Source organism: Poecilia reticulata, linkage group LG2, assembly GCF_000633615.1.
Source record: "Poecilia reticulata strain Guanapo linkage group LG2, Guppy_female_1.0+MT, whole genome shotgun sequence".
Taxonomy (NCBI): Eukaryota; Metazoa; Chordata; class Actinopteri; order Cyprinodontiformes; family Poeciliidae; genus Poecilia; species Poecilia reticulata.
In genome coordinates this window covers 7,765,378-7,790,499 of record NC_024332.1, presented here as the reverse complement: position 1 = coordinate 7,790,499, position 25,122 = coordinate 7,765,378, and the positions used below count along the sequence as shown (strand labels likewise).

Sequence of the window (25,122 nt, the reverse complement as noted above, 5' to 3'; positions counted from 1 at the left end):
TTAGAAGTTTGTTTGTTATTTATTTGTTGCAGTTCAATAAAGTCATCATCTATCTTCAGAAATTTACTGCGTTCAACTGAGCTAATCGCCTTTTTCACCTTGAATATCAAGTGAAATCACTAATAAAAAAAATACTTTGTCTCCCTCTAGTGTTGAAAGAGTTGCATTTTGTTCACAGAAAAGTAATACTATTTTGCCATTTACAATCATGTGTTGAATTTACAGCTTTTTCAAATGACTGCTTTGCACAGATATTAATAATTTAATTATTTATTCCATAAAAATTAAGAGCTACGGCTATCCTACATCGACTCTTCCTTTATCCAAGCGTCTAGAAAAACTGGACATTTATTCTTAAAGCCCACTCCTCTAGTTTACACATGTTTACAATCCATCTACACGTCTTTGCAGTACAGGTTTCTTTCCACAAACTGAAAACTGGAATAAATAGCACGAGTGTCCTTCCGTCACCAATAAGGAAAGGCAGCGATGAAACGGGTAACTTCTATACCCTCTTTCTAAAAGAAACTGACGGCGTCCGTCTTTGTGATTTTATGAGAAGCACACCGGCCCGATGTCCAGACCGAACTCTTGATTGGCCTGTCCGACATCCATTGGGGCCAAGTCCACGATGGGGAGCCTGGTGGTTGTCTGAGTTCTGTACTCAATAACTGTCTTGCCCCACTCTCCGTTTGGTTTCTGAGGAAAAAGTGGGAAAGTGAGTGGATGTGTCTCTCTTTCTCTACGTCAAGTTTTATTCACATCTTGAGGAATTTTCTGTGGCTTACCGAGCAGCCGTCCTCAAAGACTGTGTATCTGAGCCGGCTGTTGCCCTGCGCCCTCATTTCTTGTCCGTTGGCGCCTCTGAGGACGAGAGCTTTCTTGAAGTTGCCGGCCTGCTCGTCCTTAAAGGCCACGCTGTTCCTGCAGTGATACGTGACGTTCTGGTGCGACTCCTTTGACAAAACCTGCAGCAGCTTCATCTGGACTGCCACGGCGTTGGGCTGCTCCTCCTTGCTGCCGTAGAAGATCTGAAACAAGAAGACAAATGTCACGGGTTTTGAAGAGTTGAGGGATTTCCTCCGCAAAAGTTTTCTTGTTTTCTTACTTTGGCTCCACCGTTCATATCAGCTCCAAACCAGATGGGTTTGTTGGGGCTGGGGGTGGATTTCGTCCACCAGGCTTTGCGGGGAATGCTGGCCGGATTGGCAGGAATGCAGGTTTCACCAGTTTCCATGTTGCACAAGACTCTGATGGCGTCTTTTGTGCTTCCTTGATTTGGATCCAACCAGTATTCACCTACAACAAATGAAATGAGATGGATCAGGACATGTGATGTGGTTTAAAAATGACTAAAAAAAAAAGAAAATAGCAAAGTGACCCTGACCACTCTTCTTCTGAGGATAACAGTTCTTGATGTCCTGGCAGGTCTTGGCAGGGTTCATCTTGCTGCCATCCGGACTGCGCAGGTTCTGCAAGTGTCCGCTGAGGGTCTTCAGCGTGGCTCGGACACCCGTTTCGGCACCCAATATGTTATTGTTGGGCTTAGCTTCGTCCTTGTTGAACTCTGGCGGAGCTGGAGGATCAGCGGTGTCGTCGTACTCGCCAAGCTCTACTGCTTCCTGAACTTCGCCATGAGCGTCGTAATCGACGGCGTAGAGCTCCTCTGCAGCTGCTGTGGGAGGACCTGGGGGCCCCGGAGGACCAGGTGGTCCGGGTTCTCCAGATGGACCCTGAAGAGAAACCAGACAAATGTTTTCATGAGGCTGAATTTAAATAAAACAAGTTGGATCCACTTGAGACAACAGTCTCAAGTTGTACTTTATATGAATTGAGTCACCTGAGCTCCAAGGTCTCCTATGGTTCCTCTGCTGCCTGGAGCCCCCATTGGTCCCGGCTGGCCAGCATTTCCTTCCTTTCCTGGAGGACCCACCACTCCAGGAGGCCCCTATGTTGTTTTAAGACATGCTGAGGTTCTATGCTAAGTTCTCCATGTAACATGTTAGTGTTTTAGTTTCATTTTGTTTACCCTTTGTCCGGCTGGCCCAAAAATTCCTCGACCTCCTGCATCTCCTGTGGCGCCCTGAGTTGGAGAAGATCCCATTTTGATTACCATCGCTGTTTAGCAAAGTTAAATTCTCTTCACAAATTGGCTACAGACAAGTTGGGAACCAGTTTGATATTATGATACACTATTGTGAGGTTAACCCTTGTGCGTGCGAGGACTGAGGCAAACGTGGAGGATTGTGACAAATAATACAAGTTTTATGGGTGAGGGGTTGGTTGGACCCCATTTACCCCATTTGTAAACACAAGGGTTAAGAAGTATTTTTTGATGCCTTACTGACACCTAGTGGACGTTATTTTTTCTTCATTGTCAAGTAATTTTAATGACTATAGCGTTTCTTTTTTTTTTTTTTGTCATTAAGAAAAGCATACAAACAATTTTGTCCATGTGTGTCACCTTTGGCTGGTTATTTTCACCCAATTTATGCTTGATGCTGGTTGACTTCCTGTCCACCTTTGGACTAGAAAGTAACGGGTCTTGATTCTGCATCAAACTCGGTCAATGAGTCTGACCAAGTTTGACCTATTCTAAGTAGGGATTATGTGTGTTTTCAGCATCAAGCTGACAGAATTTCCCACCTGACCACTAAATTCATGATCCTCAAATGGCTTTACTTTTGTTTTAAACAGTGGTTTATGTGCTGCCTCTACTCCCTGGAGCTCTTTCTTATCCTTATTTTTCACACCTCCTAAACGCTGATTCAACAAAATTTTACCTCCTTGTATATTTTTAACAGTATGTTAAACCTAAAAAGCACATTTTGATTCTGTAGCTTTGAAAACTGTACTCACAGATATTCCAGGGAGACCCTGGAGTCCAGTAAAGCCTCTGTGTCCCTTCTGACCCCTCTCGCCGGGTTCTCCAGCTCCTCCTTTCTCCCCCTGTGGTCCTTGAGGGCCCTTTGAGCGAACACACAACATTTCATCACATCAGAAAAAAGACACATAGGAGTTTTAAATAACTGAGATTTTTTAAAGCATTTAATGTGAAAAACCTCTCTTACCACTTTTCCCCGTACACCAGGCTGTCCCTGGGGTCCTGGGGGCCCTCTAGCACCCTAAACTCGCCAAGAGACGATAAAAACCGGTGGATCAGTGGTTTGAACACGCAACACTGAATCTAAGCTAGTTGTAAAGCTCACATTTTCTCCTCTTTGTCCAGGACCGCCAATTGTTCCCACCGGACCCTCGTTTCCTGGAGACCCCAGTACGCCAGGCAGGCCTTCTGGACCCGAGTTCCCCCTATCACCCTAAAGACGCATAAACAAAACATGAATTTATACCTACGTTTGTATAACCCAAGAACACACCCGAGCAGAAATAATGTCTTTATTCTCACCCTTTCTCCTACTAGACCGTCTTTACCGGGAGCCCCCTCGGCTCCAGCAATGCCCTGAATGACGACACAAAGAAACAAAAATAGAATTTATGTCAACGGAAAACGGAAGAATCGGACCGTAAATCAGCGTGATTCAACTGTGAGTTATTTGCAAAGAAAGTGTCATTAAGATGTAGGAAAAGTTGCAATAAGATTTATTATGTCTGAAGTTTTAATGTTTCTACAAATTAAGTGTGAATGTTGACATATGTTTCTGCACCCTGAGGTAGAACCACCCCACTGCCCCCCGAAAACATTGGTTCAAATTTTTACAAAATTTAGATGAAACAAAATTCATGATGTTTGGAAAATGCAATAAATACAACGCAGCCAAAATATCTATTGAATGCAATCAAATCAGTTTTCTGGGTGTCATGTTGAATGATCAATTTTGCTGGAAGTCACAGATATGAAAGTAAAATCAAAAAATACCCAAAAGTGTTAATTTTACATCATATTCTTACTGTACGACATTTCACTTATTGAGTGGAATGTTTTGGGGCAATGCATGCAAAACAAATTTATAGCCACTGGACGCAAAAATCAATCAGAACGCTACATTAAGTCGTATGTCGGGATCATAGGAATCCATAATTTTTTAAAAATCAGATTGTTGTTTTTTTTACTTTTCATCTGTTCCAAATAAATAAGTAACTTCAATAAAAAACACTAGAAAAAAGAAAGACTGGACAAACCTCAGTACCGGGATCACCTCTTGGTCCCGTGGCTCCTGGTAAACCGATCCCACCTGGAGGACCGTTGGTCCCCTGAGCGCCGGGAGCTCCTGATTTTCCTGGTGGACCCTGACAGACAAGTTACTCAAGTTTACAGTCAGAATAACAGAAATAACCACCTTGTTGTAGTGGCTACTGGAGAAGGATGGATATGAAGAAAAGATCAGCAGGAGTACATACCGCAGGACCGGGCAGTCCGACCGAACCTCTCTCCCCTCGGACTCCAGGCAGACCCACCCCTCCTCTCTGTCCTGTCGTTCCAGCCGGTCCTGGAGGTCCATCAGGGCCCTGAAGGAGAGGTGTGATGGTATCTAATTGTCAGAAATGTGAGTCTGATAAGAAAGTGCTTCATTTCATCTTACCGGAGGACCGTCCTCTCCTGGTCCTCCCTTCTCTCCGGGGCTTCCTGCTGGTCCCGGCGGTCCGTTCTCTCCCTGACGGCCTGTAGCACCGTTTTCTCCTCCAATCCCAGGGGGGCCCTTCTTTCCAGGAGCGCCTATGGGGCCATCGGCTCCAGTTGCACCCTGAAACGCAAATTAGTTTAGGTTTTTGCAGTGATTATTGTGGAGTAGAAACCCAATATCAGGGTATGTAACTCACAAGTGAACCCGGAGGTCCAACTTTTCCAGGCAGTCCAGGAAAACCGGGAGACCCCTATGAGAAGAAGTCGTTCCAATTATGGTGTGCTTTTAGCATCTTAGCTGAAGAGTTAGACAATTTAAAAGTTCTCTATAACTGGATTGCTGGGTGAAAAAACTCACAGCTGGACCTTGTGTTCCCCGGCCTCCTTTCAGCCCCGCGACACCAATGGGTCCCTTAACAGATGAAATTCAAAGGGAATGTTTATCAAATTACTTAAGACAACTTCAGACATAAAATAATTTTATTGGGAATTTTGTACCTGTTCACCTGGCTTCCCAGCCATGCCCTGAGGTCCGGAAGCTCCTGCTTCTCCTTTAGGTCCTGGTTCTCCTGTTTCACCTTTGACTCCTGGCTGACCATCTTGACCCTAAAAAACAAAAAACCACAAAAACTTATTCTTTTCTTGAAAAATAAAAAAAAGTACATCAGACTTTCTTTTTTTATTTATTGGCGTGTTCTAGCATTTAACAGGATTCTTACAGATGGTCCAGGAAAACCAACTGCCCCAGTTGGACCAGGCTCTCCGTTGGAACCCTGTTATTAAATCAAGTAAATATTAAATCACAACCTTGTGAAGACTGAAAACTAATTGCTTGTTTATGGCTAAGGTATTGAAAAAGTTCTACTGACGGGGATTCCTCTGGTGCCACGGCGTCCCGTTGGTCCTGGTGGACCAGTTTCACCCTGAAGAAACAAAATATAGCTTCTTAGATCAGGTATTGTCATCTTACACCAAAGGAGAGAAACTGTTGTTTTTGCCCATTTAAAAAGTTAAATAACAGCTTTTTTACTTCTGTAGTTTAGGGTTTTGTAAAAAATAAAATAAATGGTGTTTTCAGCTGACCTTTTCTCCATTTGGCCCACCTTGACCAGCAATTCCAATTGGACCAGCAAGTCCCTTTAGAAATTTCAATACAATTAAAAAGACATAAATATTTCTAATTGGATACCATTTAGCCACAGACTTTGGACCTACCCTTGCACCATCAGCTCCTGCCTTTCCTTCAGGTCCCTTCTCGCCAACAGAGCCCTGTCAATGCAAATCAGCGTAAAAGTTGTTTGTCATTTCCAGATTCCAGATTTTACGATGAATTATTTGCTTCTTTGCAGACGATATAGTCTTATTCTTTAACTTACAGGATCTCCTTTTGGTCCAGATGGTCCTGAAATACCTCTCTCTCCTGGCATCCCTTGAAGTCCTGGACCACCTGGCTCTCCAGCAGCCCCCTTTGGACCTGGGTTACCCTGAAGTGTAAATCACACACCAATCAAGCATAACATTGAAAGTAAGGCTGCACAATATACCACGCTTCCACCAATATCATGTTACACAATACCAAGATGGTATAGATCTACTTGGGGCAGTTTAACATCGGTCATTGGTCTCTGTCTTTAAGAAGATCCTATTGTTCCAGACTCTCCACCTTTAGCACATCACATTACAACAATGATGCTTTCTTGCCACAAACCAAACTTACGGAATGGTTTGCTGCAAGAAGTTCTACCAGGCAGATCAATCGCTGTGCTTTGATTGATCAGTGTATGTCTGAGATTTTCCACTGAAAGCAAAGATGAACGTTTTTGGGTTCAGTAAAAGTTTTAATCACAACGATACCTTGGGACCATCAGATCCCGGTGCTCCTGGACCACCTTTTGGTCCTTGAAGCCCGTTGGGACCAGTTTCTCCTCTTTCTCCCGGTGCTCCTCTTTCGCCCTACGTGTGACGTGTGACACATCAGATAACAGAATAACCGATTGAAGCAATTGGTGGAATCAGTGGACTCACTCTTGGACCCGTCTCTCCAACAGAGCCAGCTTCACCTGCAAGACCCTTTAGAAGAAAAAATACAACAGTAAACACAACGGTTTTGGTCTTAGTTTATATTAGTTTTAATGCTATTTTAGAGGTAATTCCTTTTACCTCATCACCTGGCTTTCCTGCCTCTCCAGGTGGACCCGAGGGTCCAGGCAAACCCTAGGAAACAATCCCACTTTTATTTGTCATTAAAAACAAGAAGTGACAAAATGGAAACTTCTTTACTATGAAATTGCAAAAGTCAATAGACCAAAGATGATGCAAGACACTTTTGATCAAAATCTTAATATCTGGAATTAAACTATGAGCATAAGAAATTTACTTTGGATCATAACAGAGTAACAAAGTTAAGCATCACAATACAACGGACTAAGGAATAAGTTCTGTTTTTACACAAAAAGCAATGCTTTTATGTCATTTACCTGGAAACCGGTCTGTCCTTGAGGTCCTTGCTCGCCTCTCGTTCCTGCAGGTCCCTAAAGAATAAAAATAAATTGGCTAAATCACGAGAATCCTTAGTTTCAATCTATAAATAGGAGATGGAAGCTTACAGCTGGACCAGGTGGACCAGCAGCGCCGGTCTCTCCATCTTTTCCATTTGCTCCCTGGAAAATAAAAGAGTACACCATTCATTGAAGGATTTTTATATATGTGAAGATTATGCAGCATAAAGTATGACTTTTGGCTACTTCAGTACTTCAGTACCAGCTACATACCCTTTGACCCGGAGCGCCAGGACTTCCAGCTTCTCCAGCTTTTCCAGCATCGCCCTACAAACAAGTCCAGTGTTTATGGCCAGGTTTATATGATGCATAATTCCAGAGCCAATCTCACTTACTGCGAAGCCCTTTGGTCCTGGCAGACCCATGGTTCCAGCACCACCTCGGGTTCCAACAGAACCAGCCGGGCCAGGTTTGCCATCCTCTCCAGCCAAGCCCTAAAAACACGAGGGCAAACATAAAAATTTCGCATTGGGAAAACAATAAAGGCACAGTGGCATCACAGCACTGTGACATAGTGAGATCTTAAGGAGAGTTGGAAAATTGTGCTGCTTACCATTGGACCCTGCCTTCCCTCTGCTCCCTGAGCACCAATCGGCCCAGAGAGACCCTGGGAAAACAAGACAAATAAAATGTTATGTAAAAACACAAACTTTAGCGTATGTCTTGGAATTTTATATTATAGAGCAACACAAACTGATGCAAAATTGGGAAAAATGCGTCATTTGTATGTAGCCCCTTTCTTCTTATACGTCTAAATAAAATCTAATTCTGCCTACTGCAACTGTTCCACAGCAAACATGAAAAAGAGGGTGTGTAATGTAATCAAATTTGGCTTTAAAATGTACTACATCATAAGCAAAAACCATATTATGTAATAATTGGTGCAAAGTATAATAAAATCCTTGAATGCAGTTTCAAGAAGTTTGTAGAAGGAAACCCAAAGGTTTTGACCCAAGACAAATGATTGTCTTTTAATTATTAAAAGACAATAATTACCAGGTTTTCTGGTAATTAACAAATAGAAATTATTTTAGTCATTCAAACTTAACGTCATATCTTGAAAATATGTGTTTTTTAAATTCTGTGTATGTAATCTTCTGGTTTCAGATATAGATGGTTCGATATGTATTCACTTTTTGGTTTTCACATATTTTCCTTTTTAATTTGAATCATAAGACAGAAGAAATGTTGGAAAATTTATTAGAGATGTGTGGAGTTGCCTTACCCGCGCTCCTGTTAATCCTGGCTCTCCATTGCGTCCTGGGTCACCCAGAGAACCTTTAATGCCGGGCGATCCTGGCAGTCCTCTCTCACCCTGAGCTCCCTGTTTGAGCAAGAATCACATTTTTAAAAGCTGAGTCATCCACTATGATAAATGCAATTATCAACAAACGTCTTTAATACCTTTTGTCCTGGTAAACCATCTGCACCGGGAAAACCTCGGTTTCCTGGTGGCCCCTAAAACAGAAAGTGCTGAGAGTTGGACTGTACGTCCTATAAAGTTTTCATGGCTGATATCGTTAGCTGACTCACCATCTCCCCTTGTGGTCCTGGAGACCCGATGGATCCGGCATCGCCTCGGGGGCCACGCTTTCCATCCTCACCCAATGGACCAATTGCCCCTGGAACACCATGGTCACCCTACCACCAATGGATTAGTCAAGACATCAATAAGAACAGGAGAAAACCTTTAAGATGAGGTTTTATTGACCCTTTTTGTGAACTTTTTTTTGAAGAAAAGTTGCTGTCATTATATAATTCAGATAGCCGTTACATTGTGCCAGTTCAAAATTGATCTGACATTTGAGGAAATTTAATAGTTTTGCTAACATTCGCTAATAGAGATGTGCTGAAAGATTAGCAAAAATATTTGCACAATGAAAACTCTATAGAGTTTTCATTGAACAACCACTTAAGATTTTTATGTACAATGTTAGAAATGCATTAATTAAAAGGTGCAAATAAACTAAGAAATCAATTCATTTTTTAGAAAGAAATTAAACATTTTATTGCCAAAGAATGCATTACTTTAGTGAATTTGAACTGGGTGAAGCTAAAACCGCCACTTGAGGAGTTTTGGCTTCAATATATTGGCAGACGAAGGTGTTTTTTGTTTTTTTTAATCTTAAACATAAAATATAGTTTTTTTTTAAGTTTTGCTCTGAATATGTTGTTTTTTTCAGTAAATGGCCATTTTGGAGTTTGTATACAGCAGCTGATTACTAAATTTGTTGACGATTATTTGAATAATCGGTTTAGCACGGTTTATCTGATTAATCGTAGGGTCCAGTCACTCATGTATCTAAGAGTTAAGGTGTTAGTTTCTTACTTACTCTTTCTCCTTTATGCCCAGCTTCTCCTTTATGTCCTGGTAGTCCAGCATCACCCTGTTAAAGCAAAGACCAGAATATTTGAATGTTCAGGTTCTGGCCTACATTAGAAATTCAATAAAGTTCGTACCAGTTGGCCTTTTGGTCCTGATACTCCTGTGGTGCCCTGGGGGCCAGGAGGACCCGTGGGGCCAACCAAACCAGGCGGCCCCTGTAAACCTGCTATACCCTGTAGAGAAGAAAGCAAAACATGCTCAATAAAAAAGGCATCAAAGGTTTGCTAAAAAGGTGGAACATCTGCTTTGCGTCGTTTCAAAGACTCACAGAGGAACCGCGGGCACCTGGGGCCCCATCAGGTCCTGCAGCACCCTGTTTTAAACACTAGAATGAGTCTTTCAAGAAAAGAAAAAAAATCACTCTATCTTACTAATCAGTATCAGATTTGGACTCGCCTGCTGTCCAGTTGGTCCAGGTGGTCCAACACGTCCGCCGTCCCCCCTGGGTCCCTGCTGCCCTCGACTCCCTCTGACTCCTGTGGGTCCTGCTTCACCCTAACTCCCAGACAACAGTCAAGTCATGAATATTTTAGGAAACTGTAAAGGATTTCTTTCTGATTTGCTGCCATACCTAGCCTCTAAAAGTGACTAACTGTGAAGACTTTTGAAAAATTAAGCTAAAAACACAGTAGAGGTGTTGTGTCTAACTTATACTGTTGAAGTTTGTTATTAAAATGGGATTGATGTAAAAGTGTGAACAGTCTTACCTTCACTCCTGGACTTCCTGGGAATCCTGGCATCCCGGGAATTCCAATCGGACCCTGTAGTTGGATTAGATGATTTTAACTTTGCATTCTGTGCCCCGCCTGGCAAATCGATGCTTATCAGACAACAAAATCAATGAGAATATTTTGTCTCCACTAGACCGAAAGTATACAAGCACACAGTTCGAACAATTACAGTCAAATGTAAATAATCAAAGTCATTCTTACCAAAGGACCAGGCTTGCCAGCATGGCCATTTGAACCACGTTTACCCTGACAGAAAAAATAGACCGTTAGCTTTCGCTCTTTGCCATTTCAATACTTTCACATCAAGTGATTGATTTGCCTCATACCAAAGGACCAGTGGGTCCAATTCTGCCTCTTTCTCCTTGTAAACCAGGAGGACCCTGAAACAAAAGACGGATTTACTGGGACACTACTTTACACCCTCCGTTTCTTCTCCCCATCTTAATGGAAGTAAGGACACAGGAACACTGGCATCATTGGTACAGACTGAATTTGAATGCATTTATTGCTTACCGCGGGTCCTGGAGGGCCCATTTGACCAGCAGTACCAGATCCACCCTACAGTGAACACAGATACAGGTGTAAAATGTCTAGTTTGTAGAATTAATTATAAAATTTGTCCATAACTTTTTTATTGCTGTTAAATTCATGAAGCGTTGCAGGTGAACTTGTCCCTCTCTCTAACATTCGCCTGGTGGATAATAAATAATAAACCTTAGGCACTAACCCAACCTTTTTCCAACCGCAGCTTGGTGGTCTTTTGTCTTTATTGTCTAAGGAATACCTCAGAATTCCCTCAGGTGAAATGTAGTTGTTGACTTAGGGGAGGGAAGTCTGTAGTCTTAAATAAATAATAGTTGGTGTGTGGATGGACTCATTTTTAGTTCTTTTGGGATAGTTCTGGATCAGGATAATGTCATACCTTGGCTCCAACTGCCCCAGACTCGCCTTTTGGTCCTGCAAGACCAGCGTGTCCCTGTTGGGATTAAAGTTCTGCTTAGTTTTGTGTCCGTTTCAAATGGAAGTCAATGACAAAAAAAACAGTGAATTTTCTTTACTTTGGGGCCTTTTCGTCCTGGAAGACCTGGAAGTCCTGGGAATCCTCTTGCGCCCTGAATTCAAAACAAGAAACAACTTGTCAGAATCCTCCGTAAACTGTAAAATGCCTCGGATGCACTTCTGTCATTATAGGTAATTCTGTTACTGGTGATCCTGGAAATCCTGATTCTCCGGTTGCACCGGCAGGCCCAGCCTCTCCCTGCCCATAAAGAAAAAAAAAAGTGAAGTTTTAATGTTTTTAATCAGATGACTGAAAATGAGGATGTATGTCTCTCTGTCTCACGTCAGGTCCTGGTTTCCCTGGTGGTCCATCAGGTCCTCGATGACCAGGCTCACCCTGTGGAATATTCACATCCAACATGTTGTTACATCCAACCATGGCTGCCACCATGTTTTATACGATAAAGAAGTCATCCCACCATTGGTCCTGTCTCTCCGTGTTCTCCGGGAATTCCCTGACCGCCGGTTGCGCCCTAAAGTAAGACATCAAAAGTTAAAATCATCTGAAATTTACAGAAGTTTGCTACAACTAAATTCGTTCTCATAACTTTGGGTAACAGCGTAAAACCTACTGGAGGCCCAGTTTGTCCAGGAAGTCCTCGTGGTCCTGCTTCACCCTGCAACAGGATACTTTTATTCTCAGGTAATTAATTCACAAATCTGACTTTACGGTTTGTTTGCAGACCTGAAGCACTCACCCTTGTTGCGGACACCATCGGAGCAAAACCCGACTTCTCACTAAAACCAGCCATCTGCGACACCAAGTTTCCCTTCAAGGAGAAACGAGTCAATGATTACCTCTAGAAATAGATTTTGTTTAATATTTTAAGCATTTTTCTGAATAATATGTTGGAAAGTGTTTAGCGGATATGAGAGTTCTCACCCCAGGAGGAGAGGGATTCCCAGGGGGTCCAGGTTCTCCTGGATTTCCAGGGACACCAGGCTCACCGTCAAATCCCGGGGGTCCAATGAATCCCTACAAGTTTTGTTATTACAAATGTCATAATGAAGTTCAATTTTATCTCGCTAAGTCACAATTGTGAGTATTTACTTAACTGTCATTTCTTTTTGTTTGGTTTCGTTTTACGCTATTAGCATTAGCGTTAACATTTTGCTAATGTAAAGAAATATCTGGTGTCTTTAATTAACATTGCTTTATCAATCATTGTGTCAGGAAATTGTAATCAAATGTTTGAATGCTTTTCATTTGTTTAATAATTTACATATACGGTAGATTTAGGACATTCGCACTGCACATGCTGCGGGCTACTTTTATATTTTTTAAAGGTAATAGAGTTTGACAAGCGCTTCAAATTAAAAATAATTCTGCTTCCAGTGAGAAAATATTTTTATAATGTCACAACACTGGATGAGTGATTACATTTAACAGATATAATTTGGTACCTCTACTTAATTCTTATGATCGGAGTTAGGCAAATAAGTCATGACCTCATTATCATAAATACAGTTCAGGTGTAAACAGTCTAGGTGTGGAGAAGACTGTAACACATAAAACTGAATAGAAATAATTGTGGTAAACTTCGGGTTTAAATTGTACATGTCGTCTCAAAAGAAAAACCGTTTTTCAAAACTCACCCGTCTGCCTTTGAAACCTCTTGGTCCTGTTCTTCCCTGCGGTCCTGGGGGGCCCTAAACAATGAGATTAGTTTAACTTAAAAGTTTTTTTTTCCACTTTATGGAGAAAAAAAACACAAAATAAGCATATAAGAGACAAGTTATCTATCCCACATTGGTAGAGCAATATTTTGTCTGGCTATTGCATTAGAAAACCACGTCTCCTTTAAGAAGTTTTAATCGTACACCACTTCTAACTTTGTTATCTTTTGTCCAGTCACTGTTTTTGGGTTCGAGAATCTAAACTCCAAGCAGAAACCACCCAGGAAAGGATTTGAATGCTGGAACTTCTTGCTGCACAGCAAGAAGAAACAATAAATCTACATCATGTAGGAGTTTCATGTTATCATTTTAATTACTGTGATAAAAATTTTATGACATTCTGCTTTATTGAGATGCACACGTTTGTAGTTTTAGGTTCATTTTAATGGCTGGAGTGCTTATAAAAAGTCACATATAATCACCTTAGCATCTGCACCTGTTGTGTTCATTAGAGTAGTCCCATAATTCATCTTAACATTAGAGGGCGCCAAAGCTACGCAATCAATATCAATACTGGAAGGTTAAATAAATTTTAAAAAATGTACGTTTTTGTGTTGATTATTAGGAAAATGTCTTTTTTTTTAATGAGCATTGGAGACAAAAAAACAAAACAAGTATGAACTTTATGGAAAGAAAGACCTTTTTCTGAATTGGAAAACATTTGGCAAAAGCAAGTAACCCACCATTGGTCCAGGGTGTCCGGGGTTTCCCACAACCTGAAGAACGGGCAGATAATTATTTCTTGATGCGAAGCTTCCGAAATGACGCACAACATTTCTTTTGAGCATTTCATACTTACATACGGTATGTCACCTGGTTCCCCTTTCTGTCCCTGTGAAGGAAGCAAAATAGCTTGTTAGGTGTGCTGTGATTTTTTTTTCCCTTTCATAAATAAAAGTGTGTGCATAAAGCAGTAATTTACCTTGAAGCCCATAATTTCTTGAATAAAAAAAAAAAAAAAAAGAAGAGATAATTATCACATAGTTGATTACTACTGAGGCCATTTAATTGACCGTCAGGGAGAGTGATCTCACCGATCCTCCTGCCGGCGCTGGCGAAGCTGTCGCACACGGGGCAACATTCCCCCTCGGGCGTGGTGACCTTCTCGCAGTTTGCCAGCGGCTCGCATTGAATCTCGTCGCAGATGGAGACACCGTTGTCGCAGACGCAGACGCGACAGGGCGCGGGTTTCCAGATGTCGTTGTGATGGTAGACCTCCCCGTCGACTTTGCAGTTTTCTGATTTCTTTTCATCAACGGCTGCAACACAGAGAAGGAAAAAAAAAGGGAAATGAAAATGGTCACTGCAAAATTTAATAATGTCATCCACAGTCGATTCTTTAGTAGATCGCAGACTGAGAATCATTCTTTTCCTGAACTTAGAAGTTCCTTTACAGAGACAAAGTTGTACTTTCTGAAATTGACTCCACATTATCGGTTCATGAAACCTTTTTAAGAAGATCTGAGCACTGATATGTTTCGTCAGTCACCCAAAGTCAAATCCAGTTCCGTGCCACAGATCTGAGCAGCAATTTTAAGAAAATAACATTGACTTCAACGTCACAACTATTATCTAGATTGTAGCATTATCAATCATAATTGATCACCATCCTCTTCTCAAGCAACCATCACTTTTGTGTTTGGTCAAATTCTGTCAAATTACCTGTTGTTGGGTCGGTGTTGGGTGAAAACGTTGAAGCCACACTTAGGCATACAGGACAGCATTCACCACTGGGGATCACTGTTTTCTGGCAATCGCCGAGGTTCTCACACACCACATCTTCACACACAATGGTTCCCATGTCACAAACACACAGCCGGCATGGCTCCGGGTTCCACATGTCTGTATCGGCATAGACCTTCCCATTTTCTGTGCAGGTGTCTTCATTAAAACACATGAAAATAAAAAAAAAAATTGGTTAATGATTTAATTGTTGTAGCTACACTTGGTACCACCTACTTGAAAACACAATTTATACTAACACAAACAGATTTTTTTTTCTGATGTTTTGGCAGCTATTGAGTTGGATTGCTTTTCCAGTTTAAATGTCACTTACGTCAAATACATGGTTAGCAAAAATAGCCACTAAGCCAATGCAAGAGTGCAGTGAGTTTGAATTTCAAATTCAGATTGCTTGCTGCCAAAAAACCACAAATATACACAGAAAAACCATGCGTATTTTGCTGCTTTATTGAAAATGTATTTGTGCTAAAGACTCGCAAATGCAAAAAAAAAAAAAAAAATCATAAGTTGTACAGAATAACATTATAACAGAGAGGCAAAAATTTCCCTCAGGAATACACCTTATTCGGTAAGTAAGTCACTTGCTCAACCTGTTGTGAGGTTGTTAACAGCACACACATTGAGAAGTGAGCTTATCTCGTTGAAAGTTTATGTATTCCGTCTGCAACCTGAAAAGAAGCACTGTCGGAGGGAAATTCAGACCGCAGCACAAAGATTCAGAAAACAATAGTCCACAGTGGTGTGCACAAGGTGACGCCTGAAGAGTTGATCTTCAGGCCAAGACAGAGACCAAAAAGCACCACCAGCTGCGAAATACACAAACACTGCATCGCAGAAGTCGACTTCAACCACCAGAAGCAAGGCTGCGGGTCATGTTTGCAGTTTACCAGTTTCTGCGTGGGGCTGCTGCTGTTTCGCAGCCGAGCACACAGGGCAGCACTCGCCCTCTGGCGTTTCTGTGGTCTGGCAATCCCCTACATCCTCACAAACCACGTCCTCACACAACACCGTCCCTTCATCACATAAACACACCCGACAGGGCTCTGGGCTCCATATCTGATCGTTGGCGTAGGTTTTGCCGTCCACTGAGCAGGAATCTTTGTGAGGAAGAACAGCAACGGGCATCAGTATGGAAAGCTGTTCTGAGATGATAATAAAAAAACAGCTTCATGTATTGCAGATTCAAGAGAAGCCCAGTTTATTGGTTAAGTTTTGAAAGTAATACAGTTTGGGCTGGTCACATTGCCTGGAAAACAAATGTGGGGTTAGCTAGTCGTATGATATGGAAACAATAAAAAAACAATAAGTGGACAAAATGGAAAGCATACAAATGTTTCATGTTTAGGCTCAGATTAATTGACAAAATTATTTGTAGGTTCAAGGGAACAGCTTACTTTAGGCAGACGACATAAGGGTTAGCTAAAAAACAAAAAAAATGTAAACATGTAGTTTATGCTACCTAGAAAACATCTTTGGTTAGGTTTATGAAAAATACTGGCTGAAGCAATTCACATTAACTGGAAAACAATAGCACTACGATGAGTACTTAGAAAAAGTACTAGGTGCTACTTTACTAAGCTTGCTCACCAAAGTGACAAAAAGAAATCTTTTATATTTAGATATACGTATTTGTCTAGCTAATACTATCTGGAAAACAAAACTCAAGTTAGCAAGAAAAATTAGCTACATTTGGGTAAATGTATAACTTGGTCACCTCATGATGACTTAAAGCCACTTCATGCTAGCTAAAAAAAAACGTTGAATTTGGGTCACTACCAAAAATCTCATGCTAGCTTAAAAAGGAAAACATAAATTTGGGTAACTACTAAAAGACTCAACAGTCTGTGAAAACAAAACTCAAGTCAGCAAGAAAAATTAGACAGATTTTGGGTAAATGTATAACTTAGCCATCTCATGCTAGCTAAAAAAAAATGTTGGGTGACTACCTAAAATTTCATGCCATCTTTTAAAAAAAAACACACAAAAATATGTTGGATTTAGGTGACTACTAAAGTCTGTGAAAGTTTAGGTATGTTAAACCAAACCAGATGTTCAATCCTAAGTAAAAACGTAGTTTGTTAACCCTGTGAGAGGTTACATTCTAAAAAATATCAGCAAAGATTTTATAGGACAGTGTTGAAATGAGTGATACAATTTACAAAACTTTTATATGCAATTTTGGGGGGTTTCCAGGAAATAAATGCGAAAGATAACACTCCTGTTTTGGCTTTTGGTCACACACAAAAAAAGCCATTTTGACACATTATCTATTTACATAGAGTTATTCATCTTTTAATTGGATCACCGAAACATCAGTTCATAATATTTATTACCAGTTTTATTGTCCGAGAAAGGAGCGTTTGGTTTGTTGGCTGAGCACACGGGGCAACACTCGCCCTCGGGGACCTCGGTTGTCTCGCAGTCCCTTAGCTCTTCACACACCAATTCCTCACACACCACAACTCCCGAGTCGCACACACAGACTCGACATGGCTCTGGGGCCCACATTTGATTGTGGTAGTAGGTGGTGCCATTTTCTGTGCAGGTCTCTTCGTGGGAGAAAACACCAACCGGATGAGTACCGCAGACGATGCCCTTTCAGTGTGCACAATGCATCATTGAAGGGATTTTTGGGTATGCCTTGAGAATATGTGGTTTTAACATTTCATATTTTTGTCTATGACTTCCTCAACTTTTGTAACAATTTAGACATTTGATTCCTAATCATTTGCAATGAAGCTAATTATTCAATAGTTGGATCTTTTTATGTGTACGTTTAAAATATCCTGAAACAACATAAAGCTGAATTCTGCTTGTAGGGAAATCCCATTTCCTTTTTGGCACTCGACCTAATTGAATGCATCAGATGGAGATATTTGGACACTTCTCAAGCCATAATATGTATAATTCCAAGTCATCTGCACTTTTTCAACTAATAAAGAAGATTTTAAGCTACTCTGGCAGCAAATTTGGAGGGTTTATCTGCATCAGTCGACTTAAATGATGCCCATAACTCAACAAATCTCACTGGTGTCAATTATTAGATCAGTCTTAGCTTATTAATTACATATTTAATCTGCAGATTAATTGTAAAACATTTTCAAAACAACTGCACCTAAAATAAAATAAAATTTAAAAAATGTTTATACTATGAATTAGAATGTTAATTCATAGTGGAACATGGAATGTTGTAATGGAATGTTGTAAATAAATGGTAAAGCCACATACTAACACCAAAATGCATGAATTGTTTGCTTTTTTAACAATATGATCGCTTCTCAGTGAAATAATTATTAAAACGCAAGTGCTTTCTGACTGACTCTTACAACCTGACTGTATTTCTTATTTTATTTAGAATATAGTGTTATAAACAAATTTGGTTAGAACAAAGTTAATGACTTTTTTCACCATATTCATACCTCCAAACTGGACAGAAAGACCTCATAATGATGCATGGTGGTAACTGAAAGGGACGTGAATGTGCCTGATGAATCCCAGTAGTGAAGGGTCAGAGTCGGGTCAGTTTACCTGCTTCAGAGTTTGCTGTGTGTGTCAGTGGCGAGGTGGAGCACATGGGGCAACACTCGCCTTTTGGAAACACCACCGACTGGCAGTGTCTGAGCTCCTCACACACCTCATCCTCACACACTACAAGGCCGCTGTCGCACACACAGGTTCGACACAGCGCCGGCCTCCATATCTCATTGTTGGAGTAGACTGTTCCGTTTTCCTTACAGCCTTCTGAGTCAAGCACAGCAGCAGCCGACATGTTAACATGTTTCTCTGAGTCTGCGGCGTTCTGATCCAGTGATGATGATGATGACACGTTGGAAACGATCAACTTTACAGTACAACCAGCTGGTTGTTCAATTTAATGAATTCAAGCAAACAATTGCATATATTAAATTTAGGTAACAACTTATTTTTCTTCTTTTTTTTTTTTAAATAGTTTTGGGTTCATATTTTGAGCAAACCTGGAAATGAAAGCAGAAAAGGGGCTGCGGTTTTTCGTTTGCCCAGAAGGTTGCTTCAACTGTCTTTTAGGAACAACTGCAGGAACCAGCTGCATGTAAAAATATAACTGGAAATCTCATTCATGTTACATGCTTAAAATTATGAGGATAATATAAAAACAAGACATGGTTTCCAGTTTCAACATTATAACTTATAAACAATAGCAGATTCACTTTAATCACTTTTTAAGACCTAAACCAAAAACTGTTTTTCAGTTTAAGGATACACTGCCTTATTGGTAAATCTGAAAGAAATTAATCTATAACATTTTCATGTTTCATGAAAGATACCTTTACCCCTTGAAATATTTGACATTTTGTGACATTACAACTACAAACATCAATGTTTTTTATGTGATAAATTAAAACAAACTAATGCATAATTGTGAGATGAAGAGAAAGATGATGCACGGTTTTCAGAAGTTTTACCAAATAAAATTTTAAAAGCATGACGAGCAATTTGTAGAACAACTTCTCCCACTATTGGGTCATTTCTCCATGTTTTATCCACCATTCATTTTAAAGAAGCTGATGGTGAAGAAGAGAAGCTCGATCCTGCCACTATCTTCATATTGGTATCTTCAAATCATTTTCTGATTAGATTTTGCTTGGAACCCCAAAATAAGAGTTTAAAGGGTATATATGACTTTGCAGTACAGTATGCATTTTGAAACAGCTTGCTTACTAGAATTTCAAAAAAAAAGACGTGAGAAGAACACAAATCAAAATTTAATTTTGACATATTTCGAGGCAAGTCGCTGCTTACCTGCAGAGGCCTTTAATCTAACCTGACTAGACTGTGGTTCAGTCAACAGCTTTTGGCTGTAAAGTCGTCTATAAATCTGTCTGTAGGCTACTGTGCAATTATCCCTTCAAAAGCGATCTCTGCCAATATTCGACATTTAACATGAAACATATATGCTTAGTAATTAGCATGGATTTCACCATTAGATTCCTCACTTCCAGCCAGTCACAGCAGGAACACATGCTAACAGCTAACATATGCTAACAGCTAGCATAATCATTAGTTAGATTTCTTTTATTAAGCCAAATGTGTCTTAATCTCTTCATTCTAACACAACTCACATGCCGAGCGATTTATAATCGTCTCACCTGTCAAAAATACAGTTTTAGCATATTTTGTTAGCATGGTATGCTAACGGTTAACCCAGGGACAGTTTGCAGGACATTGTTTGTCAGGGTGAGGTTTGATTGACAAATGAAAATACACAACGCTACTCCTTTAATGGGGCCACAAACAATCAGCAACTTTGATTCAAAAACAGATTTGGCCATACAAAAACTTTGGCTACATTCTGCAGGGGTTTTCAAAAAAAAAAAAAAAGGAGCATATGCATATGTTTCAGACCATATATTAACATTTTTCTAGATTAATATAGAACGGAAGGAAACTGTATGAATTTGGTTTTAATGAACATGGGGGGGTTTCGAAACATTTTTTGCTGGATTTATGATGGTTTATACTGAGTTTGTAGCAACTCCACCTTACAACAGAAATATCACATCAACATTAATTATGTTAATGTATATTCATGTGAGTGATTTCAGTATGTTTTTGTTAGTTTTATAAACGCATGATATAATTTCAGTTAGTTATAGTTTTTCCAAATTAATGACCATTTTTATTTAGTCCTGTTGATAAAAGTGTTTTCTCAATTTCAGTTTTAGTTATTTAGTTTGTTTTAGTTGGTATTAATCTATTAAATAAGATTAAACATTTTAAAGGATTTTGTCAGGGTTAGATTTCTGAAACCCGCTTTCATGATAGGCAGGAATAAAACGCCAAGCTAGGGTTACGCAAGAAACATGATTTATGTACAGTTGGACATTACGAAATATTTGGTTCACATGACGAGTGATGAATTCTTCAATTTAACATTTAGACTTTAAGAGGAACACACACTAGGTTTCTAAGTTAAAAATCTGGAGTGTATTTCAACAGTTTTTATCATAAGTGCACAGAAAACTATTTTCTTTCCTGGATAACTGACCGCCAATTACCTACACAACATAAAAACAGCAGGACCAAAAATAAATAAATAAAAGCAGCCCACACTACCCACTGAAGTACTTTACTTCATAAAATCGGAACAATATTTAGGTTAGATGTGGAAAACTTAAAAACTCTTCATGTTTTAGTATTTTCTTTTGTATCTTTTCTCAAACACCTGGCTTGTGTAGCGAGGAAAAAAAGGAGAAAAAAACTACACCTAGGAATGTTGCACATAAAAAATAATTTAAAAAAAGAATACCAAGGGTTAAATCTCGCCACCTGCTGATGCTGTGGGCTTTAGGAGTGCATTTAAATCCATTCATTTTTGTGACGTCGCTAAGCACTAATTATGTGGTGAGGCCTCTCCCAGAGAAAGACGACGGTTTTCAGCAGCTGTAGTTATTTCAGGGGAAACCGCTGAGACTGTATTATATGTTGGGTTTGGGTTAAAACGTGTGGTTTGACTTTATTTGGGACAGCAATGAGATACCACACCCGAAGGAAACTCCTGCTTTGAAACCTGCTTCAGACCAAAGGAAAGCGTCACAGGTTGATGTAGAGTGTATTTTTGCAGGAGAGATTATATTTATAACAGTTATGCAGCAGCTATGTAGCTTTTTAGGTTTTTAACCTTTGTATTTCAAAAACTTTCCATCGATGTTAGTAAGGCACTTTTCCTTTCCACATAATTATAGCTTTAGCTAAGCTTGTACTATATCCATAGTTTATATGTCTTTTCACACATCAGTACAACTGTCCGCCCCTTGTGCTCAAACTTAGGTTACAAACATCAAACCACCATGCAAAGGACTTAAAAAGGTACTTTGATATTTAAAGATTAAATCAAGTCAAGTGTAACTAAGTGGGCAAAGATACTCCCTTTTTTTTTGCCATAATGGAGTAAAAATTTATGGAACAAATTCTAAATTTTTGACGTTTTTTCTGAAAGCCATAAAATAAAGCAGTATGTAAACACGCACAAAAAAACTAAACTCAAAGCTCTAGAGCAGAGGAAGCACTATTAGTTTCCTCTGCTAACTCCAAAACATCACACCCTCTTTAAGCATTTAATGTCAGGTTATATAAGAATCATATTAGTTTACACTTACAGCTGTACTCTAATATAACATGGACACCAAAAAGTTCATGCTAATGTTAGCAAAATAGCATTTCTAAACATTCTGCTTTTCGTTTGGCTAAAGATTAAGATACGTTTACTTTACGTAAAATTGACTTCTTTTTTTTTTTTTTTTTTTTTTAAAGCTATACAGCATATTATAATGTTACTCCCTCAACAAAAACATACCTGGTGTATTGCTTGATTATTTCATTCTTATTTGAGAAATTTTTTAATCTTTTGGGTGGAGCTAGACGCAGCGCCTCCTGGGAGCTGTAGTTCTGACGCTTCCGCCTCACAGAGTAGCCCTCTCCCCACCCCACACCCCCACTCAGCTCCTTCAGACTTCCCAGCAGCAATTAGCAAACACCTGGTGAAACTGCTGAGCTCATTATAGGAGCTACGTCTCAGTACAACACTGGTAAAAATGTTGCTAAAGGGTTAATAGAAGAGCCATGTTGTCATGACTTCCTGGAGGCGGAGTTTCAGAAAGAGCAGGAGTTTATGAGGAGGCAGAGGCTCAATTTCAAGGTATTAAATTATGAAGTCGAATTTCTGTTGATTCTATGTAGCATTTTTACAACAAATAAAGTTGACATTCTTGACTTTATAGTGCTATAAAATGGCACTATGTGACTGGAAAATATAATATTGCCCCTTGAAATTAATTTGACAAATGAGATATGCTAATATAAATTAATTAGTGAAATTTAAATGTGTTTTTCATGTTGCACTTCTTCTATGCTGAGTATGTAAGCAAAGCTAAGAATGTGGTGATCCACTGCGACCCTTAAATGAAAACCAACATGAAAAGTGCACCTATTTTATCATTTGAATAATTATTAAATCTATATTTGTTCGGAAGTAGGAAACATTTTTCTAAAAAACTTGGGGAAAAAAGTGTTAAAAATGCAACCCAAGTCAGTTGCATTTTTATACCAGAGCTGTAAATGCTTACAAAACAGTCATTTTATATATATTGAATTTTTTTTTTCATGGTATTTGTCCAGTTACATTAAATGCTACTAAAAGCTTAAGCAGTACCACACATGATTCTAACCTACAAAACATCTGGTGCACATGCTCAGAAATGTTTTTTTTTTTTTTTTACTTTTCCCTCGCAGCATGAACGCTTCATTGGAGGTGAAGCTGGATGGAAGCGAGAGAAGCATATTTCATATCCAGCATCTTCTCACATTGGGTGTGTCCTCGTCTGCCTCTGACCCAGAGTCTGACCAAAATTAGTGGCCTGCATTTGTCCATCCCATCCTGGAAGCCACATCATTATAACTGTGGCCTCTCCAACCCTGTCATCCAGCCTCGACTCTGCACTGAAATAGACTGGCCAGCCCCGCTCCACTCTTTAGAGTTAGCTGAAGCATTAAGAGGGAAATTGCTGCTTTTTTTTTTTTTTTTTATTTGGGGTGAAGTATGTTAAATATAAATTTATATGAAGTTTGAACAACTATGTAACTTTCAAATGAAAAATAAAAAAAAACATTTTTATCACTTCAGAGTCAAATCATAAGAAAAATTCACTTTCGTCTTTGAACAGGTGTTCTTCCACGATTCAACAAATCTCATTAATCAGCTTTTAACAGTGCCATGAAGTAAAAAAAAATCCCCCTTTTTAATTAAAAATAAGCCACTCTGTTGGTAACTTGTCTGGAGGAATAAATCCTTTTCAGACTAAATTGCATGTCGTAACAAGAAGTGGAAATCATACATTTTCAGCAACAAAGAAGCTCATGTTGTTGAAAACAAATTACGCAAAATATCCACAAAGTAATCATGGGTAGAAAAAAAAACATCTGAGTGAACATAAACATGACATTTTTAGATATAAATATTCATAACACAACAAAAGTCCAACAAAAGAAGTTAAATTTTCCATTCCTGAAATATCAGCGGTTTAGGCAGCCGTCACTCACCCGTCTTTGTTTCATCTTGGCAGGCCACAGCAATCACCTGAGCTAAGGTGAGGGCCAAGCATATGGTAATCCTGGAGCAAAGTGAGGTGCCCATGTCTGCATATCAGACATGCAGCGTCCTCAAAAACAGTTGCTGCAAAGCAGATCAGAAAGTCCAGGGAAGCCCAGCCCCAAGCTACAACATCCAGGCTGGAAAGAAAGAAAGAAAAAACAAAACAAAACAAAAAAAAAACGAAATCCAAATGTCCCTGAGCGCAACTGGCTCCTGGATGAGCGATTACAGCTCACTGCAACAAGCTCCTGCTTCAGCCCCCCCTCTCCTCACCCAGACCTCCTTGCCACTCTCTCTCAACCTTCGACCCTCCCACTCGTCTGCTTTCTCATCATTTCTACTTTTAGTTGAAGGCCACCCTCCTCTTCAGGCTCCGGCGAATGGCATGAAAGGTGGCACTGATTAAAGGCTGCATGAAATCGGCTCTAATTGAGAGGAGGAGGGACGACGGGTGCCTCTGGAAAAGAGAATATCTCTAATCTGCATTCAAGGACCTTTTAAGGATATTGCTGCTTTTATGTGCAGAAGCCACCTTAAGATGTAGCAATACATCATTCTAATAGAAATGTCCAAAACAGAACCCGAACGCTCGCAGGTGTTTCAGCTACTTTGGCTTCACTGTTTGACTGTAGGTTTTAGTTGCTTGCAGTGTCACTGGTTCAAACAGAGACAAACATTTAAAGGACATTACCAGATAATTGGGCTCATTAATATGTCAGTTCTGTTGAATCACATCAAGTAGGTCTGTGATTAAAGTCTATATATGCCATTTTCTGCTGGTTTGCAGCTAGCTATCCTTTATAGGAGTTATAAACTCATTTTATGTGGGTACTCTAGTTTCTGCTTTGGGAAGTACCTTTGTAAAAACCAGATTTTTGGGATATTCTGTTTAACCCTTATCGTTCTCCCAGATTGAGTACATAAGACAGTCCGAGGTATTTCTGGTTACTCTGTTTTATTTTCCCTCTTACGATTGTCATGATAACGTAGACTGGACCTCAAATACTTTAGGAACACCTTCCTGGATTCCTATGGTTTTCTTTCCTATTCAAATACCAAGGCCTCTTGTTATTACTTCCTGATTTCCTTCTGATATTTCTCCTTCTCTGGAATAGCTTTTGACTTCTCTATCAACTTCGCACCCTACCCCATGTTCCTCCCTTCCAGTTTCACTTTTTGTCTTAAAGTACCAAGACAAAGCTAATAAGTTCCTTCTTTCCGGTTTCAAAACATGTCAAGAATACCTGAGTAACGCCCAC

At 39.8% G+C, this 25,122-nt stretch overlaps 1 protein-coding gene across 3 annotated transcripts; it reads right to left on the bottom strand.

Annotated features, from left to right (window-relative positions):
• Positions 1–24,134, bottom strand: col5a2b (collagen, type V, alpha 2b). 3 transcript variants are annotated; one of them, XM_008424115.1, is made up of 57 exons: positions 18,265–18,506; positions 17,070–17,285; positions 15,624–15,833; positions 14,656–14,874; positions 14,028–14,252; positions 13,916–13,932; positions 13,793–13,825; positions 13,677–13,709; positions 12,913–12,966; positions 12,200–12,292; positions 12,015–12,086; positions 11,889–11,933; positions 11,736–11,789; positions 11,600–11,653; positions 11,462–11,515; positions 11,316–11,369; positions 11,180–11,233; positions 10,771–10,815; positions 10,584–10,637; positions 10,459–10,503; positions 10,234–10,287; positions 9,923–10,021; positions 9,795–9,839; positions 9,601–9,699; positions 9,474–9,527; positions 8,674–8,781; positions 8,545–8,598; positions 8,366–8,464; positions 7,694–7,747; positions 7,476–7,574; positions 7,354–7,407; positions 7,189–7,242; positions 7,060–7,113; positions 6,743–6,796; positions 6,608–6,652; positions 6,437–6,535; positions 5,959–6,066; positions 5,798–5,851; positions 5,666–5,719; positions 5,452–5,505; positions 5,302–5,355; positions 5,081–5,188; positions 4,941–4,994; positions 4,780–4,833; positions 4,542–4,703; positions 4,360–4,467; positions 4,141–4,248; positions 3,407–3,460; positions 3,210–3,317; positions 3,072–3,125; positions 2,860–2,967; positions 2,030–2,083; positions 1,841–1,948; positions 1,388–1,733; positions 1,109–1,299; positions 789–1,031; positions 1–699 (listed from the first exon to the last, which is right to left on the bottom strand). In XM_008424115.1, exons 1-57 carry the CDS (start codon positions 18,503–18,505, stop codon positions 553–555), a joined length of 5,328 nt encoding a protein of 1,775 aa, XP_008422337.1. In that variant the 5' UTR covers position 18,506; the 3' UTR covers positions 1–552. The 3 variants fall into 3 exon arrangements, with proteins under 3 accessions (XP_008422337.1, XP_008422345.1, XP_008422355.1); XM_008424123.2 differs by lacking the exons at positions 17,070–17,285; positions 18,265–18,506 and adding an exon at positions 23,812–24,134; XM_008424133.2 differs by lacking the exons at positions 15,624–15,833; positions 17,070–17,285; positions 18,265–18,506 and adding an exon at positions 23,812–24,133.
• Between the last annotated feature and the right edge of the window lie 988 nt (positions 24,135–25,122).